We start from the raw sequence: 21,215 nt of genomic DNA on the forward strand, positions 1-21,215 counted from the left end.
CGTGACCTTTATCTCGTAACTTAACAAAATTGCGTGATTAGGTTCGTACGTTGTTACAAGTGGTGCATTGAGCGGCAATCTCAGACAACTGTATTTTCAAGGAACAAAAGTTTATTGAACTCATAAACATGATACAATTCATTCTTTATCAAATAAAACTCAATTCAATACTAGGAATATATAATACAAATTAACACTAGCTAAACACAAGTATTAGGTTAAGATCCTATATAAGAATTGTGATCAGATCTTCATAACAGTTTCTATACATACAAACATGTATAATTCTAGAACTAGTTGACTTTTTTGTCTAACCCCTTACTGATCTGATCACGCTATAATTCTGTATTTTCTAGGACATATATATTCAGTTACTCTAATTTTCTTACTAAGACAATATGGATTAAATCTATCCTTTCGCTGAGCTAATACGCACTTTTGACCTTTAAAACTCTCGTAAATAAAATACAATGTACATGCATAAATCTCTAGGCACATGAATACTTATTAATGTATAGTAACAAGCTCATTTTCATTCTAGTCTGACATGAACTAAAGTCCTAGTATAATTCTCATTAATCCCTTCAACTGTTCAGTAATTGAACAATGATTACAGTTACATATGATTTGAATTGACATGAGTTTTTACAGTACCTTTTGACTTGAGTCTTCTACACTGGTCTCTATGCTTTTCCGATTGCACCTTCCTAGGACGAACTCTTCTATAACTTATCACTCCTAAGTTCCTTTGGCACTAAGATGGGCTTTCACAATCTTTACCTTACATGCTTGAATTAAGGACATACATAGGATCATCTATTCTATGGCTGTGAAACTCACCACTGACTTCTTTATAGATTTTTCCTTCTCTCGTTATGATCACTGGATGATGAAACACACTGACATTATCTTCTTTCTTTTTAACTAAATGGCGTCCCTCATTTCTTACAATAGGAACATGGAATCGAAATCCTGCACACTTTGTTTCCTTATTGTGTCGGATGGAGAAAACTCCTAACCTGTCACTCAGGAAAATTGCGTGAGACCTATACGAAGACTCGTGAAAAAAACTCTGAGGAAAAAAGCCTCGTGAGGGGGGATTCCCTAACCCTTTTATACGATGACCCCTACCAGCACCTTCTTCAAATTCTTTTCTTCCCTCCTTACTGGAGTCGCCAATTAGAGTGGCATTTTTTTGCCAAAACATCATGCAGTCCGTGTGCACGCGACTGACACGTGACGAAGTCTCAATTCAGGAATTGACCTTGAGCTTTGGTTTTTGTTTAAGCTAACCTCTATGTCATCTATACTAAATTAATCCCCTTTCCAAAATTTTCTAAGAATTAACTCGAATTTTTAATCTCTTATTTCAAGTGTAAAAACTAGCCTCTCACATACAAAAATCCTATGACTAATCTTCTTTGCTTTACTTAACCTTATTTTATCACATCACAACTATATAATTTTTTTTATTTAGGTCGACAAACAATTTCAGCTATATTTTACACTTGGATGCAAGCATATTTTTCTTTCTTTTTATTTTTATGTATTCGTTACTTTCAAAGGCTCTTAACGATACCTGCTTAGGAACAAGCTTGCTTACTTAGTTATTTATAAAGGGTTTTTATTTCTTCTCTTGTTACATCATGATAACTGAAATTTTCACATTCTTAAGTTATCAGGGTATAACACTAGGGACTGTGGCTGGTCTTTGAGAAAGCAGATAATGTATGCAAAATTTTTATATGGTCTGTAAGTAGTTACAAGGTTGTGTCTTTTAAGGGTTTTTTTAGATTTTTCTGAAGTGCCTGGATATATGGGTGGTAACAGATTTGGCATAGCCTCTATTCTGGAGGAGGAGAGTAGAAGGAAGATTGCGGTTTGTGGTTTTTAATATTTTTGGATTTGGTGAGGATGGTTTCCATGGGCTAAGAATGTGTTGTGAATATATTCAAGTTCAGTGGTGATGGCATTCTTTTGGGAGCTGATCAATTCTACAGGGTTTTAATAATCCCACACTGCTGGGAAGGAGGTGACTGTTGGTAAATGAATCTGCCTGTGTGTGGGCGGTCTGTAAACTGAGAATGTCAAGAATCCATCAGATTAGCATATAATCAAGGTGTCTAGTAAGGGGGAGACTGTTTTTAATTTTCCAAGGAGAAATGGATTCTAAGGCACTGGTTATTAAGATGTGTGATCAAATTGAGAACACATCACTATATCATTTCTGCAGCAAAGCAAACCTGTAGGTCTTTATGGGGCAGAGGCTAAGACTCTTTCTTCAAAGGTCTCCATTAAATAGTTCAGGAGTGGTGGGGGGTTGTCTCATGGCTATCACTCTATTTGTTTATAGAATTTTTCTTGCCAAATGAAATAGCTCAAGTTCATGGCAAACTTAAAAAAGGCTAAGATATTGAGAGAAAATTATGCTAGGATAAGGTCTAAAGTATCCTTAAGAGGAACATTGGTGAATGGATCAAAACTGACCATATGTCAATGTGTTGAAGTGTTATGTTTTTTATAATGGCTTTCAAGTGGGCAGAATTTTTAATGTGCAAAGAGGTATTGACAGTATACTGGGTGACCACTTTGCTTAAATGTTCAGCTAGTTCAGCTTGTAAACAGTGAGTTTAGCGTTTTGACTAATCAATCTCTCTCTCTTATTACATATAAATTTATTCAGTTGGCTTCCTACCATACCAGTTTTTGCTAAATCTGCTATCTATTTCCAAATTTAATTTGATTTGGCATTTTAATTAAAAATTGCACCTAAACAGCTGAAATGTTTTACTTGTTCTACAGGTTCTCTATTCAGGAGGCAGTAGATGCTTTCAATGTTTCTGCCTATTTTCGCTGTCTTTTTTTAATGCTGATTTTCATACCAAATTTATCACAGCAGTTACTCAATTTGGTCAGGGAATACTGCAGACTTGTCATGGATTTATTGAGGAGTATAACATCAGCTGCATAAAGCAAAAAGATGATATTAGCATTTCCAATTTTGCTATCAGGTTAAATACTGCTTTCCTTCATAATGTGATTCATATAGATGATAAATGACAGTGGAGATGGCATACGCATTTATCACACATCTGACTTATAAAACCACTCCTTTAATTCTAACTGCTGATTTACAACTAAAATAGAGACTATGTACTTCTTGATATGATGTCCCATTTACACCATATAACTTGGAGTATTTTAAACAGCTTTCCTCTTGGCACCTTGTCATATGCCTGAACTTATATTTGCATGATTTCTCAGCTATTTGGCTTAAAGTAAAAATCTGATCTGGACAACCTCTGTTTGGCCTGAACTTAGCTTCTCCTCCACAATTTTTCTTAGCAATTTCTCAAGAATACTTGCAAAAATCATCAGATACACTCAACAGAGAAATTCCTCTGTAATTCTCACATTCAGCTTTATTCCCTTTTTTTTATAGATGGGTACTAGGGTGCTCCTGCTCCAATCATCTAGAATTTGACCCTCTGACCAGGCAGTCTGAATTATACAGTGTAACAACTGTAAAACTTTTATACTTCCATATTTTAGCATTTTTGGTCAAATATCATCTACTCCAGCAGCCTTTCCACATTTCAGGTTTCTAATAGCTTTTTATACTTCAAATCGGGCAGAAAACGGTAAATCATAAAAGAAGACATCAGGAAATTAGCAGGTGAATGCAACTTCAATCCCAGAAATATCGTCATATGCCATCATTTTGGACCCATAAGCAAAAGAGAGGATGGAACGAACTTTTCACGTCCTGTGAAAGTGACTTGTGATACACCGACAAACACATCCAAATTAATAACACCGATAAATAACAAGCTAAAGGACACTTGCCCCCCCCCCCCCCCCAATCGTGCATACGTGCTCGACTTGATTTAACTTTTGCCCAGAGGGAACAAAGATGTCAACTCCAAAGACAACTAGAAGAAAAATGCCAAAATGGAGACAACAGTTGGATCATAGACTACAAACAAACAAAACTAGTGCAGGAGACAAAGGAGACCAGTATGCAAGCACTGCATAGGAAACATGCAAGACTCTTGCGGTCAAATCCATGCCCCACAGAACCTTGCATATCCACTTTACCAACATCCATGGTCTCGACTCCAACCTTAATAGTGTCGACTACCATCTGCAGTCCACCAAACCCCACCTACTCTTTTGAACAGAAACTCAAATCTCACTTCCCCCCCAGCACTATCCATCTCGACCTTCAAAACTATTTATTTATTTATTTTTATTATCCCATGGTATTATTACATCAGATAATAGAAGTCAAATTCATGTATTTTATATAGCACCTTTTCTGGGTTGTTATAAAGTTTACATTTAAAACTATTCATACAATTTAGTAAGTGCATTGGTGATGCTTCCTCGATGTTCAGATTTTGCAGATGGGGAAGACTTTTATGCTATTACTAAACTTGATTGATCTTGCGTGGCCAGTCTTGTGGCAAGAGATCATGGTAATGGCACAGCAATTAAACTCTGAGTTGATGGTAGCTCCTTCTTTTTCTGCTGAATACCAGTGGTGAGTCATGTCCTGGAGAATCATTCTTTTAGATTTTAAAAGATCAAAATCTGTGGTATCACTTGATGTTGCAGCCATTTTTGCTACTTCATCTGCAGTTTCATTTCCCTTTAATCCCACATGGCATGGAATCCATTGGAAAATTATTTTGGAATCCTTATGTAGTTTGTTTATGTTTTTTGCTATGTCTCTAAATATTTCTTGATGGCTAGTGTAGAAGTTCTTAATAGCTTGAAAGGCTGCTAAAGAATCTGTGAGAAATATAAATTCCTTTCAGTTTTGTTTATCCAAATGTTGTAGTGCTGTGTTAATGGCTATTAATTCTGCATGGTATGAATTGCATCCTATACTGTTGGTTGTTTTTAGTTCTATATTTTGAGAGCCATAGATGAGTATACCACTCCCAGAATTGCCATTTGAATTTTTGGAGCTATCTGTGTAGATTTTTATTAGTCAGGTCCATATTCCATTATTTTTGAAAGAGCTAATGATTTCAAGATTTCAGGGTTTTCTAGACTTTTTTTCTAATGTTTCCCCATTTCAAAATTAATAACTATATTTTTCCTGTCTTGACTTGGAGGAAATGCTGGGTAGTTGGCTATTTTATATGGACAATCAAAGGGAATTTTATTTTTCATGATTTTATGCAGTGTTGATTTTTTCTTTATTCTGTTTGTTGGTTGCCACTCTTTTTTAAAAAGTGCAGTTGTTTTATGATGGGCAAGGTTGGCTCTTTTTTCTACAAATTTAGTAAGATTTTCTTGCTACCTAATTTTTAAAGGAACAAAGATGGATGCAAATTCTGCTATTTTTCCAGAAGCTGTATTTCTTAGTGCACATATGATTCTAGCTGCATTTTTCTGAATTTTTATAAGCTAGTCTAAACTGGTTTGTGATATTTGCATAGATGGGCAAAACATATTCCATTATGGGTCGGATAATGGAGGTGTATGTGACTTTTAAGGTTTTAGCATCAGCTCCCCACTCTTTACCTGAGATACTTTTCATGATATTTAGTCTTCTTTTTGCTGTGATTGCAACATTGCTGATATGTTTATTGAAGCTTAGTGATGGATCCAGAGTAACTCCAAGGTATTTGGAGTTTTCCTTAAATGTAATTAGTTGACTATTTAGCTTAATCTTTGGTCTCCACTTTCTGAGGTGGTTATTAATGGTAAATACACAAATTTCTGATTTAGTAGGGCCAATTTTGATTTTTTGGTTTTCACAGTATGTAGATAAACTTTCGATGGCTTTGTTTAAGTGACATTCTGCTGTTTCTAAGTTGTTGTGAGCTGAGAATAGGACCATATCATCAGCAAACATAGCTATCTTTGTTTCTTTATTTATATTTTCTCATCGTCATCAAATTCCTGCCATGTACCCTCAAGGGGTGTACAGGATATGACAGTACTACATGAAAAAATTACATCATTACTAACTTCCTATCTACAATTTTCCTCCAAATCAGTCTGTTACTTGTCAAGACTCCAACATTATCAGATCTTATATTTCTATCGTCTAAGGCACTTTGTACCGTATCAATCCACCTATATCTTGGTCTTCCTCTGGGTCGTTTTCCTGCCAACCTGGCAGAGAACACTTGTTTTGCTAATCTTTCCTCTCCCATTCTATTTAAGTGACCATACCACCTGAGATTAGCTCTGCTAACGCATTCCTGGATGCTGACAATGTCAAGTTCTTTCCTAATATCCTCATTTTTAATATGATATTGCCATTGATGCCATCTGTTCACGCCTCTAATCTTTCTCAGGACTCTCATATCTGTGGTCTCTAGTCTTTGGTCAAGTGTTTTACTTCTGACCCAGCTCTCAGATCGATAAGTTAAAATTGGTTTGAACACAGTCTTGTATACAGCTAATTTAGTGTTCCGACTAATTTCTTTTTTATTCCATATGAATGTATTCAATTGACTTCCCACCATACCAGCTTTGCTGATTCTGTTGTCAATTTCTATATTTAATTTACCATCTTCAGTAAAAATCGTGCCTAAGTAGCTGAAATGTTTTACTTGTTCCACAGGTTCTCCATTCACAACACAGTTGACATTTTCAATGATTCTGCCTATTTTCATTGTCTTTGTCTTTTTATTGCTGACCTTCATACCATATCTATTACAACAGCTATTCAATTTAGTCAGAGAATCTTGCAGACTTGTAGCGGATTTATTTAGAAGTATAACATCATCCGTATAAAGCAAAAAGCTGACATTAACATCTCCAATTTTGATATCAGTTTTAATACCACATTCCTTCATAATGTGATTCATATAGATAATGAATAACAGAGGGGATAATGTACATCCTTGTCTCACACCACATTTAACATTAAACCATCTTCCTGTACTCCCTTCAATTCTAACTGCTGACTTACAACTCAAATAAAGACTAAGTATTGCTTGATATAATGCCCCATTGACACCATATAACTGCAGCGTATTGAATAGCTTCTCTCTTGGCACCTTGTCATATGCCTTTTCCAAATCGACAAAACTTAAATACAGATCTTTGTTATATTCCCATGCTTTCTCGACTATTTGTCGTAAAGTAAAGATCTGATCCTGACAGCCTCTATTTGGCCTGAATCCAGCTTGTTCTTCACCAAGCTTTTCTTCCACAATTCTTCTCAACCATTTCTCAAGTATACTTGCATAGATCTTGCCAGGAACACTCAGTAGGGAAATAGCTCTGTAATTCTCACATTCAGTTTTATTTCCCTTTTCATATATATGGGTACTATGAGAGCTCTACTCCAATCATCAGGAATTCATCCCTCTGTCCAGGCTTTCTGAACTATACAGTGCAGCCACTGCAAGACTCTTATACCACCATATTTCAGCATTTCTGATCGAATATCATCTACTCCAGCTGCCTTTCCACATTTCAAGCCTTTGATGGCTTTTTCTACTTCAAGTATGGATATGTATTCCCGACTGCATGCCTGGTCAGTGTTTTTTACCACTGTGCTGTCATCACTGCTTGTTTCATTTAGCAGTTTTTCAAAGTAATTACTCCAAACTTCAAGGATATCTTTTTCTCCAGTTTTCATGTCACCTTTATCATCTCTAACTCCTTTTACAGCACTCTTTCCTCCATTCCTAAGCTTCTTCAACAACCTCCAGAATATTTTGCCACCTTCGTGATATTTATTTTCTATATTCTTGCCAAAGTATTCCCATGACTTTTGCTTAGCTAGTTTTACACAGTGTTTAGCATTCTTGCATTTGTCTCTATATTCTCTAAGAGCACATGCTGACTTATTTGACAGGAAGTTTTGATATACTTTCTTCTTTTCCTTCACTGCCTCTTTAACTTCCTTTTTCCACCATGGAGTTCTGATTTTTCTATACTTACAGACAACCTCACCACATGCCTCTCTGCCTGAATCAGTCAGTGTTTTCTACAGAGTTTGCCACTGAATCTCCAAGGTTTGATTCCTGTTCTCAAACTCTTTCATTTTTTCTTCAATATTCTTTGTGTATTTTAGTCAACAGTTCACATCTGAGAGCTGCTCAACTTTTATTCGCTTTAAAACTTTCTTACATGTTATTCTTTTCAATATGAAATTCAATTTTATCCTGCTCAAGACTAAATAGTGATCACTTCCAATTTCAAATCCCCTGTACACTCTAGTGTCCTGCACCAGGGAGAAAACATCACTATCAACAATAACATAGTCAATGAGACTTTTCTTATTCCTAGCCTCTTCTCTCCATGTGAATTTGTGCACATTTTTATGTTGGAACATGGTGTTAGTAATAACCAGTCCATGCCCTGAGCAGAAATCCAACAGATATTTGCCATTGTTATTAGCTTTGCTCTTTTCTCCAAATTTTCCCAAAATATTTTTGTATGTTTCACAATCATTTCCTACTCTGCTATTTAGATCCCCAACAAGGACCAACTTTTCATTTTTCATTGTGTCAGTTGCTTTTTCTAAAGCCTCAAAAAATTCCTTCACTTCTACCTTAGTAGAACCTTCTGTGGGACCATAGGCACAAATAAGTTGTCCAGTTCCCCATTCTCATATTTGTCCACATTACTCTATTTCAGACTGACTGCCATTCAAGAAGATTAGCCTCATATTTTGTGTTGAATACTATGGTTACTCCTTCTTTTCCTTGATTATCATTGCCTGAATATAACATTTTGTATTTATTGCTCAGAAAAATCTCACCAGTTTTGGTCTTTTTTGTTTCAGTCACCCCTATGATCTGGTACTTATCTAATTCCTCAGCTAGCTCCATTTCTTTGCCATTCAGGCTTCTTACGTTGATAGTACCGATCTTTAACTCTGGTGATGTTGAGTTGGGGTTTGTTTTCAGATTTGTTCCAGTAGCTGACTTTTCGCTGTTCGCCCTGGTTCCCTGCCAAAAACAACGGGGGCCTTGTTTAACTGGGCGACGCCCCAGCCGGAATGAAATTTTGTCATGTTGTACCATCATTTTTTATTTTGGTTTAACCAATAAGAATACAATTTGTTCGGCTAAATCCCAAATTGCCAGCCCATCCTTGTTCGTTCAGTATCCAAGTAGATACCCAACAGAGTGCACCACGAGAAGGTGAGGATTGGACATTAGGTCAGAAGCCCTGGTTGGTTCTCCGCATTCCTTTTAAAGGCTATGTGGAGGTCTCCTCTCAGTTATACAGCTTTGACCCTTAAGCACCCATCTACTTAAGTTTGGATAGTTAAATAGTGTGAATTAATTTTATATGTCCGTGTCAAATGAATTTATGTGTTGAATGTGTATGGCGGTTAGCCTAGTGGCTTTGCGCTTCGCAACCATATGCCTGGGGAAGGAGTGTCCTAGGTTCGACTCCCCTCGGAGATGTGAGGAGCTGAAGGATTTTCCTCAGCCATAGCCAAGTTAGCCGGTCTTCGGCGCGGGCAGTAGGGTTTTTCCACCAGTTTATCTGGTGTTTTTCATCCCGCAAGCAGGCAAACCAGCCCCGTGAACACACAGAGATACAGCCAAGAATACCTTGAGGCATAGGAGTGACCATTCTATCCTCGTATTTCGGTTACGAAATCCAAGCATGCTTGGATGGTTGTGGGCCTTAAAGGCCTGTTAAAGCCATTGGGATAGATGTGTATGGTGGCATGATCGTAATACTCATTATAGGATCATAGCTTAATTATTTATGATAAGCTAATGTCAGTTTGTAAATATTTAGTATAGCACTGAATTGAGTAATAACTAATATTTGAATTGTACCATGTTAAGGAATTTAATAAACCTTTTGTCCAATGATAAAACAGTTGTCTGAAATTGCTGCCCAATGCACCACTTGAAAAATTACGAACCTAATCACGGGGGAAATTAATGTGTTAAGAAACGAGATAAAGTGTCATGACTGCAACATAGTTTCACCTTCAGACATATTTTAGGTCTTTCTCCTTGTTTTTGTATATATTATCTTAAACTAAATGTCCCAAAAAGCGCAGCATAATACAAATATTAGGGATACTAAGGGGAGAATTAACTTAAAAAGTATTAGTAAAAATTTTGGTGATATCTCGTGCGTAGATAATAGTTGAACACCATACAGAGAATGGATAGATGACACAAAAGACTGGTGTGGAATGGGTTTGCGACACTGTGTGGTGGACAAAAAAAGTGGAAGAGGATAGTGAAAGAGGCAATGGATCAACAGGCAGTGAACCCATGGTTCGTGATGATGACTATCCAGGAGGCGATTCTGCAGTTGCCGATGTGACAGCGAATAATGTGAGAATTGAGATAGATAAAGAGGAGATGTTCAGTATATTGAAAAACATGGATGTGAAAACAGCAGTGGGACTGGATGGAATGTCAGTGTGTGTGTACTATATGAACATGCAAGAAAATTGGCATTGCCTTTGATGAAGTTGTTCATTCTAAGTCTCAGCTCTGCAGGATTCCAGGGGAGTGGAAAGAGGGTGAGATAGTTTCATTGCATAAAGGCAGCCACAAGACAGAGGTAGCAAACTACAGACCAATTAATATATCAGTAGTGGTTGTTAAAGTATTGGAAAGATTGTTCAATGATACTCTATAGTGGGCAGCACGACTTTGTAAAAGGCAGGTCCTGTCTTAGTAATTTATTGACATTTTATAATAAATGTGACAGCAGCACTGGATAAAGGAAATGACTACACCATGATACTGCTAGATTTTGCAAATACATTTACAAAATTTTGAGCAGATGGGAATGAGTATGAACCTAGTAGCATGGATTGTTTGTGTGGGGAAGGTGACAGACACCAGACAGTAGTATATGATGGAGTAGAATGAGGGTGATTTGATGGTATTGGATTGCAGGAAGTTGATGAGGCTAGGGACTTTGGGATAATGGTGGAAATAGAGTTTTTAAGTTCAGAGGGTATATTGCAAAAGTTGGTACAATGGTTCAATGCTTAGATGCTGAAAAAATGCTAAGAATTAAATGGTTATTATCCCTCTTTTTATAATAAATTGTTGTTGCATCTTGACTACACTGCACAGATTTCATCACCTGGGTTTTGAGAGAACAGGAGATTGTAGAGAAGATTCAGACACAAATGATTAAGCTGGTGACAGGTCTGAAGAATATGCCTATTACAATAGGTTGAAGATCTGTGGGTTAGTTGAAAGGCAGAAAAGAGCATACATAATAGAAACTTATTAAAGGGAATTTATAAAATTGATGTAAAGGAAATTTTTCTTTACATGACAAATAGAGAACTTGGGACACAACTTCCATCCATGGAAATTGCATAAGAGTGTTGTCAGTAGTGGTATGATTTTTTGAATGGAGAGTGCTAAACAAGCAGAATGGATTGCCAGAATTAGTTGTGATTTCTCTGGCAGTGAATAAGTTTAAAGAGAGGTATGATAGGTTTTCTGTATATAATAGTTAGTTTTAGCCTCCCATGATGAGTCTCCAGACTCCATGGAAACACCGTATTATAATAATAACATGATTACATGATCTGTTGCTTCCACTGATCCAGTGTTCTTGTGTAGAGGCTTAAGTGCTGTGAGGACATTATGTTGGAGGTTTAATGGATTTTTTACAACACTCAAAAAGAATTAAAATAGAATTTAATACTTCCTATATTTCGTCCTAGTCACTAGGACATCTACGGGGATTACAAAGACAATTAATGTAACATGCACACAAAAACTAACAATACTAAGCCCAACCATGTGGGTGACAATAAAGTCCTATCTAGGTGGAGCGCCCTCTAAGGGCAGTTGTAGGTGGCCTGGAATGTAAGGTGGGACCTCTGGTGATGACCGTTTCCCAAATCTTCGGAAGCTTAATACAACCGTATTTGTTAAGATTTAGTTGGTTTTTGAGAGCTGCTGCTGCTTCTAAGAAAAGTCTCTCTTTCTTGAATTTGCTGTGGTGGAGCAAGGACTTTATTGTCACCCACGTGGTTGGGCTTAGTATTGTTAGTTTTTGTGTGCATGTTACATTAATTGTCTTTGTAATCCCCGTAGATGTCCTAGTGACTAGGACGAAATATAGGAAGTATTAAATTCTATTTTAATTCTTTTTGAGTGTTGTAAAAAATCCATTAAACCTCCAACATAAAATACTGATCCAGTGTATTGTGTTTATAACACAGGGAGTCATCTAATGTGGCACAATAAAATAGTCCTCTTTTATCAATATTGCAGGTCACCAGCACTAAATTTTTAAATCAAGTTTACGTAATTTTTCTAACACTCCATGTGGCAGATGATACTGGATGGCCCAATTAAACAACACCGTATCTCAAAGATATGAAGCAAAGTCATGTTATATTCTTATTTCATTTTTGTTCTTCCAGACTTGTCCCAATAAAATGCTGCCCTGATTAACCAGTGGACCAATTAACCAGAATGTACTGTGTGTATGCGTGTGTGTGTGTATATATATATATATATATATATATATGTGTGTGTGTGTGTGTGTGTGTGTGTGTGTGTACATACACACACACACACACACACAATCACAGGTGAAACTGTAGAAGAGGCCCAAAAGTTTTATAGAGTGGCAAAATACCTCGGAGGATGCAGATCTAAAAATAAATACTAAGAAAACTGAAGTAATGGTTAGTAGGAGGAAAGGACATTAAGAAATTAGTATATAAAGGATAGAGAAGGTGGTATATTGAAAGGAGTTGACCATTTTAGGGACCGGGATTCAACCATAGAGAGGGAAGGCCCATGTAACTTGGCAGTCAGAGAAAGAATTCGTGCAGGTGGGACTAAATGGAAAGAGATGTCAGGAGTGATATGCAACAAAAATGCACTGAAAAAACTGAACAAGTATAAATAAATCAGCCATTAGACTGGCTTTGTTGTACAGAGCAGAGACATGGGCAACAAATAGAACTCAGGAGGAATTGGAAAGAACAGAGATGAGGATGCTAAGATGGAAAAATAGAACAAAAAGGAAAGGGCATAGGAGGAATGAAGATATAAGAAAAGAGATCGGGGTTAGAAAAATTAGCAACAAAGTGAGAGAAAGTAAATTAAGGTGGGCCAGCCATGTATGGAGAAGACCAGTAGACCACCCAATTCAGAGTCATAACAATGGAAGTGAAGGGGTAAGAAAAGAAAAGGAAGACCAAGGAAAAGATGGTGGGAAAACATCAAAAGGGATACCCAAGATAGAAATAAGTGGAAGAAAATTGTCCAAGCGACAGACCCCACGACGGTCTGGAACTAAAATGCCGAAAAGAAGTAGATATATATATATATATATATATATATACAAGCCAGTCTTCAAACCAATTTTAACTTAGTATTCTTAGGGAAGAGAACAAATAACATCAATGGCAGAATCATAATAAAAATAATTTAAGAAAAAAAAAAAGAGCCTCTCACTGTCAGTATTCAAGAATGTGTGAGCAGAACTAAACTGAAGTAGTATAGTCACTTCAACTGCAACAGAACTTAAGCAGAATTGGAGAGGAAAGGATGGCAAAATGGGCATTTTATCAGATGTATCAAAGTATCCTGTACAAATGATCAGTATCCAGTATGACAGTATCCTGAGAAGTAACTATAGAAACTTTCCTGGATGCTACTATAACATATGCAAAAATGCTGTAATTTATATTTAGGACTATTCATTAGTTAACTCTAATAGTGTGTAAATGTAATCCTAAACATACCACTGTGATCAAGACTTAAGTTGTAAACATATGATGTCAGGATTATCTCAATCTATTGAACGCCTTTTTACCATTTCTTTACATGTTCTTTCAGATGATGCCTATGTAACAAGTTGTGAAATAAGAGCTAGCTTTCTGCATGTGTTAAACTGTTATTCGTATTTTTATTGTCTGATCAACATCCTTCAAGTATACTGGAAAACATTAATTATTACAGAGTGTTAAGTCAGAAATACAAGTTAGAAATCAACGTCTAAAATTTTTGCACAAATTATAATAGAAAAAAAAGCAAAATTATCATTAAATCTTATTTATTAAGGAGCAGAAATGAGAAGAATAACAAAAAAATCTAAAATCTTTGAATATTTGCATAAAGTTCACTTTTTTTGTGTGTGTGTGTGTGTGTGTGTATCTCCCAACCAAGAAAGGTTGCAAACTTACAGTACATTTGAACTGTAAGGAGGCTAAGCAAGGTTGAGTGCGGTTAGTAGTTGGAAGAGGACAATCGTTTGATGCTGTTGGCACACTATTCCTCAATGAGTCTTTGGACTCCCTGGAGGTGTCACATTATTATAATAATAAAAGACAATCAGAAGCACCCATGCTCATGGTGGGATTCCAACTCATTGAATGCTGATTGAAGAGTGGTATGTTAACCACTCAGCCAACCAGGATACATTTATATATGTTCTTAATTATGCTTATTTAAGGATTTATATATATATATATATATATATATATATATATTATTTAGTAAACTGACTATATATGTGTCATCCCAAAAGTAATGTCATTTTTAGCATTAAGTTTTGAAAGGATACAAAAGATAAATCACTTGCTAATTTAATGAAGTATATACAGTATATTCTCCATTTGAATCAATAATGTTCTTTCAACAGTGTGAAACTTCATAATGCCATTTCTATAGAATTCAGGAGGTTCAGAAGCAAAGAAGTTTAGAAGCAAAGAAGTCACATAATCTAATGTATCGTATTGTTTTTCATTAATGAAATGCTGCAAAACTTCGAACTAAGTGGTAATCTGAAGGTGCAAGATCAGGATAATACAGATGCGGAAGCTTTTCCCAGCTGAGTTCCTCAATCTTGGCACAGCTGATTCTTGTACTTTAAGGGCATGCATTATCATGGTAAAAAATAACATCCTTTCGATGGACTAAAGAACACCTCTTTTCTTTCAGTTTTACATCCAATTGATTGAGTTGTTTTGAGCAATAGTTTAAAGTGTATAATACCAACCATATCCCACCAAATACTTAACAAAACCTCTTGGGTGAGAGTCTTGTTTTGGCTGAGGTTTAGCCTGTTCCCCTGAATGTTCCACTGCCTTCGGCACTTATCATTCTTGTAAAGTATCGACCTTTCATCACCAGTGACTACATGACTCAAAAATGAAGATTTAATCTCTCAAGAATAAAGAGCAGTGCAGATGTTGACATGCTCTCTTCAATTATTGTTCATCAGTTCATGAGGAACCCATTTGCTGAGCTTAGACACTATTCCAAGTTCTTGCAAAAAAGTGATGGAAGGTCGAGGATGATAAATTAAGATCTTTTGTTAAATCATCAACAGTTTTGTGCTAAATCTTCAACAGTTGCATTGGCATTTCTTGCAATAGCGGCTTCCAGAATATCATTATTGAGAGAGATAGGATGCCCAGAGCGAGGGGAATCTTTCAAGCTAAAGTCCCCTTGTCGAACATTTTGGAACTAATGCTGGAACTTTCGTACATTGAAAACATTATTTTTTCATACACTTTTTGCACATTTTTTTTTTTACAGTGTTGGCAGCATTGGTGACTTTTTTTAAACTTATAAAGCATGATGAGCTAATGTGCTCTTCAGTGATCTCCATAGTAATAAAGGGTTATTTAAACAATAGCTTATGTATGATATTCTTGAAAGGTAGAATTCCTTAGATAAGTAAGTTAACAAATCTAAGTGTAATATGTTAGTCAAACAGAAACTTGGCACTTAAAATTTAACTGATTCAGCAAAATAATAAATTAGCATACCTCTATCATGCATAGCAAGCATGCTACTGCCAGGAACCAATTTTCTGTATAGCCAACCTGGAATTGGTTTACCAGCCCAATCCTGGCTTTCATCAAACTCTTGTCGAAAAGGTGCATGAGGATCTGGTTCTGCTAATATGTATCGGTATCCATCCTTATTGAATGGATGCTCCAAAGGATATCCATGCGGGGGCAACTTTGGCATTGTCAAATCACTAGAAAATGAACAATACATATTTTCCGATACAGTCACAAAAAAATGGTCACATATAAACCTAATTCGTCAAAATTGCAATAATATATGTGAAACAATTCTGGCTGTATTGTTTACAGATCAGTTAATGCTATAGCAAGGGCACTAAGAACAAAGCAGTTTTAGTAATGACTGAAATAAATTACCAAGCCGTACAGTTCAATGCTTGTGTGAATCTTTTAATTATAAATAGTAGTAATATTTAGATTTATGACATTACAATATGTCTAAATACAGTCACTTGTGATCAGATAATAAGGCCAATGTTTTGTTTAATCGATTCAATTTAATCACCCAGTTTTGTTCCATTGTCACTTTTTAATTTTTACTCATCTTCTTTTCAATATTTTTTTGTCTTGTATTTTATTTTATTATAATAAACATTCTGGAATATGTCTAGATAATACTGGATCAACCTTGGAAGATTTTTTTTTCCTTATTTTATATGCGTTGAGCTCTTTAAATATGCAGACAATAGCTAAAAACCCACTTAAACTCTTAAATAATATCTGGAAATATCAAAAGATCACAAAAAGAATGGGAAACTAGAATAGTAATAAATATTCACAAAAAGTTCAAGGACAAACATAGAAATTACAGAGGCATTACTCTCTTAATAACAGCATCTAAACTATATGCAAACATCTTAAAGAACAGACTAATTAAATATACAGAAAATTATTTAGAAGAAGAACAGTGTGGTTTTAGAAGAGGGAGAGGATGCACCGATGCCTCTTTCACAATGCAACAGATCATAGAAAAAAGAAAAGAATTTAACCAGCCCACTTTTCTTCTATATATTGACTGTGAAAAGGCATATGATAACATGAACAGAAATCTATTCTGGAAAATATTACAAGATGATAAAATACCTCCTTAATTAATTAAAGCAATAAAAAGTCTATATACAGAGAAACAAAAATTTGCATTAAATTTGCAGATGGAACATTATCAGAACCTATAACTATAAATAAAGGAGTAAGACAACCTTTGTTGTCTTACTCCTTTATTTGTGGCTTATTTCCAATCCTGTTCAACATTTATATAAACAGAATCCTAAAAGAATAGAAAACTGTCAAAGATGGAATAAAACTAACAAATAATATACAACTAAATACAATACTTTATGCAGATGATCAAGTACTACTTTCAAATTCAGAAGATAACTCCAAATTGCAATTAACCATCTAAATGAAATAGCAAAAATCTTTTAAATGAAAATCTCTGAAACAAAAACTATTCCAATGTGTGGAAACACCGTTCAAAAAGTCAAAATTATGCTTAACAATAAAATAACAGAACAAGTTACAGAATTCAAATACTTAGGAAATATAATCTCACAATACAATTCTGATTCACAATTAGAAGCAAGATTACAAATTTACAATAGAATGAATGGCATAATTAAAAGAAATTTTTGAAAACAAATGACTAAAGAAACTCGATTAAGCTTACATACAAGGGTGGTCTGAAAATTTCTCAACCTCGACCATAGATGGCAACACTATCGGCAAGAGATTTTTTTTTCTAAGTTGATACATCTGTCATAAGCATCCATGTGAAATTGCAAGTCATTCTATCAAGTAGTTTGTTTTATACAGCAGTCTGAAGCAAAAGTGTTTTCTGTATCCCTCGAAAGGGATAAAATTGAGTATCATGCAGTTATAAAATTCTTTGTAAAAAAAGGTTTAATATCAAAAGAAATTCATTCGAAGTTCATAAACGTTTATGGGCACTCTTCTCCTTCATTTTCGACAATTAAGAAATGGTCTGCCAAGTTTAAACGTGGCCATACCAGCCTTGAAGATGATCCACGTGAAGGATGCCCAAAATGTGTAACAACAACAGAAATCATTATGGTACTGGATGACTGGCGATTCAAAGTGCATGAAATTGCTGAGATTATAGGCATTTCAAAAGAACGTGTAGGATATATTTTGCATGAAGAATTGCAAATGAAAAAGCTTTGTGCAAGATCGGTGCCAAGCTTGCTCACAGCAGATCAAAAACACACTAGCATGAAAATCTCTGAAAAGTGCTTGGAGCATTTTAACAAGAATAAAACTGATTTTTGTGCATCGATTTATTACTATAGATGAGACTTGGATTCACCATTACACACCAGAATCCAAACAGCAGTTAAAACAGTGGACAGAAGCCAATTGTTCAGCACCAAAGAAGACAAAGTTGGTTCCATCAGCAGGAAAGGTCATGGCATCAGTGTTTTGGGATGCTAAAGGCATTTTGTTTATTAGTTATCTTGATCAAGTGCATGAAAAGGGTAAAACAATAACCGGGGAATATTATTTCAATCTTTTAACCAGACTAGACAAAAAAATTCCTGAGAAAAGACTCTGTTTGCAGAAGAAAAAAATGATCTTTCATCAGGACAATTCACCTGCCCACAAAAGTGTTTTGGCAATGGGGAAAATTAAGGGATCTGCACTATGAATTGTTGGAACATCCACCCTATTCCCCAGATTTGGCTCTCTCTGACTTTTATCTCTTCCCAAAATTAAAACTCTTCCTCGATGGTTAGCGTTTTTCTTTGAATCAAGAGGTGATTGCAGATGTAGAGGCGTATTTTGCAGATTTTACGGAGAACCACTACAGGGATGAGATAAGGCGCTGGAGCATCACTGGAATAAATGTAGGAAGATTATGTTGAAAAAAAAAATTTTGAAATTATAAATTCGTTTTTTCATTGTTAGGCCAAGAACTTTTCAGACCACCCTCATAATATGACATCTAAAACATTTCTCAAATTTTATTATTATTATTACGTGTCACCTCCAGGGAGTCCAAGGACTCATCGAGGGAAGGCACCTACTCTACAACTCTATCTCCTCCACTCAATCCACCAACTGTACAACAAACCACAACTTCCATCATCATCTAGACCAACGCCATCTACTGCCCATCACCACCACTACTAGTATTTTCTCTGACAATCAGAAACATCCAAGTCCTTGACAGGATTCGAATCTGCAGCCTTTTGGCTGGAGAGTGGATATGCTAACTACTCGGCCAAACAGGCTGGCAAATTTGGAAGTGAAACTTGGATTCAAAAAAAAAAAAGAAACAGACAAAGATTGGAAGAAGCACAGATAAAGTTTCTGAGACCTCTCTTAAGACTGACTAGATTAGATAAAAAGAAAAACACAGAAATAAGAGAGCGATTACATACAAAAAACATCATACAAGAAATAGAAGAATACCAGCAAAATTGGCTACACCACATAGAAAGGATGAATAACAATAGGATTCCTAAACTGGCACTAGAATATAAACCCACAGAAAGAAGAGACCATGGATGTCCACGATTAAGATGGAAAGATCAACTTCATCTGCAGAGCAGGAAGAGGATATAAAAAGCCTATACCTAAATTGCTCAAACGATGACGGCGACGAATATGTCGAGATAATACTGGATCAATCTTTGAAGATTTTTTCCCCCTTATTTTCTTTCATCCTAATGTTCTCAACATGACACTCTACATATATTCAAATCAAATGGTACGTTACTCAAAAATCAAATAAAACACCATATAAATCAAATCTGTTCACTTTCAACCAATTGCTTCTTCAGTTGAGTGAGGTACTTGGAAACTGAAGCAAATAAAATAAAGTACAAAGTAACAAAGTGAAGTGATTAATGAGTCGAAAAAATAAATAAACAAACAAATAAACCAGGTAAAACCTTTCAAATGTTAGATCCTGAATGGAGAGCTTTACAAGTAAATTCTTTATTCAGGATTTAACATGATAAATACTACTAATTAAGGAGATATCTGCACATCAGCTAATAATTATGAAGAATTATTTTATGTTATGTAATAATGTGTAGTCCATGTGTGCCATATAGTGAGAGTTATTCCTGCATAACTGAAATGAGAAGCAGAGAATTTTGTGTCAAAATAGTAAGAATTGTGTAAGGGAATTGTTAAGTTATTTGTAATTCCCATTAAGCTGTCTAGTACATTACGAAATTCTGAAAAAAATTATTAGTGATCCGGAATAATCACGTATAATCTGTACGAGTCGAGCGTAGTGATCGAGGCTATACCTACGTGGAAAATGACGTCAGAACGGCTACCTGGAATAATGTAACCTAACAGATTAGGGAGAGGGTAGGATCACCCAAGGAGCATGAACGATGGGGTTCGTGGGTGAAAACCACATCGAATAGAGGGCGCCCGAAAAGGGTGAATAAAAGACGAAGCACACCATTTTACAAGGCCTTTTCCTTTTCGGTTCCTGGATTAGAGTTTTAGGAGGTTTGTTGGGGTATTCATGAGAGAGCGGTGGATCGACTACGGTGATGACGGACAGTGGGTTCTTTTCTTGAGAATGCTTGAACATTTCCAAGCGGAGCTGATCACGATATGACGGCCTATGCAGAATCGAGCCTTAGCAGAATGTCCCATTGGAGAAAGTTTCTATGGAGCGGTAGACAGCACGCCACAGTCGGAAATGATTCAAAGAAAAGCGTAGTGCATCGCCAGGTGCAAAGACGGCCGATGAATATACAGTAAGGTAATCTAGATCTACATGAGATGGTGGCATGAAATCTGAAAGGATCTGGTAATGTAAAGATTTTCGTTCTATGTTAAAAATCGCTTAGAAGAATAAGAAATTTGTGTATACTGTAAACTAAAGGACACTAGTAGAGAACTTTTAAGTGAGAAATTAACTGAATTAATTAAGACCCTGTGGAACAAACAAGAATTGTTGATAAGCAGTATTTTGATTGAGAATGGCTAGGCTTGCTTAATGAAATTTAGAATTATTATAGTTATTGATAGAGTATTAATGAAAGTGTTCAATGCATGTTCTGTGAATAACTTGTGAAAGGAATTATATCCTAGTAATATTATGCTTACACTTAATCTTATCCTTTCGTAACTGAAGGATTTAGCATATACTCAGATTCATTGCGATTTAGTATGAACCTTAACTTAGAGTGAATTTTGATCCATTGAGTATTTGAATTTTCTTAACTGTAAATGTTTTATGTTTTTCCAATAAACATGTTTTGTACCTTATACCTGAGTTTATGCCTGATTATGAATTCAAACCACCACTTATGAAATAGAACCTTTTGGCGGGAAGGAATATAGATATAATTGCTTAAGTGAGATTCGAGTCACGACTGCTAACTGAATCTGCACAGCGCTAACGTGAGATTAATTATTGTGTGTATCCTTTTTAAATTTAGAATTATTTCCCTGAACA

The 21,215-nt window shown here is 35.6% G+C and overlaps 1 protein-coding gene across 4 annotated transcripts in view; it reads right to left on the reverse strand.

The window, feature by feature from the left end:
* ash2 (Set1/Ash2 histone methyltransferase complex subunit ash2) overlaps positions 1 to 21,215 on the reverse strand; it is a 315,384-nt gene that overhangs the window by 133,900 nt on the left and 160,269 nt on the right. For all 4 annotated transcript variants that reach the window (XM_090396985.1, XM_090396987.1, XM_090396984.1 and 1 more), the window contains exon 10: positions 15,728 to 15,942. In XM_090396985.1, the coding sequence (XP_090253111.1) occupies positions 15,728 to 15,942 (215 nt within the window). The remainder of the gene's footprint in view (positions 1 to 15,727; positions 15,943 to 21,215) is intronic.

The sequence above is a fragment of the Typopeltis vanoorti genome, chromosome 8 (genome assembly GCF_054136105.1).
Source record: "Typopeltis vanoorti isolate ZY-2024b chromosome 8, IOZ_Tvanoo_1.0, whole genome shotgun sequence".
Taxonomy (NCBI): Eukaryota; Metazoa; Arthropoda; class Arachnida; order Uropygi; family Thelyphonidae; genus Typopeltis; species Typopeltis vanoorti.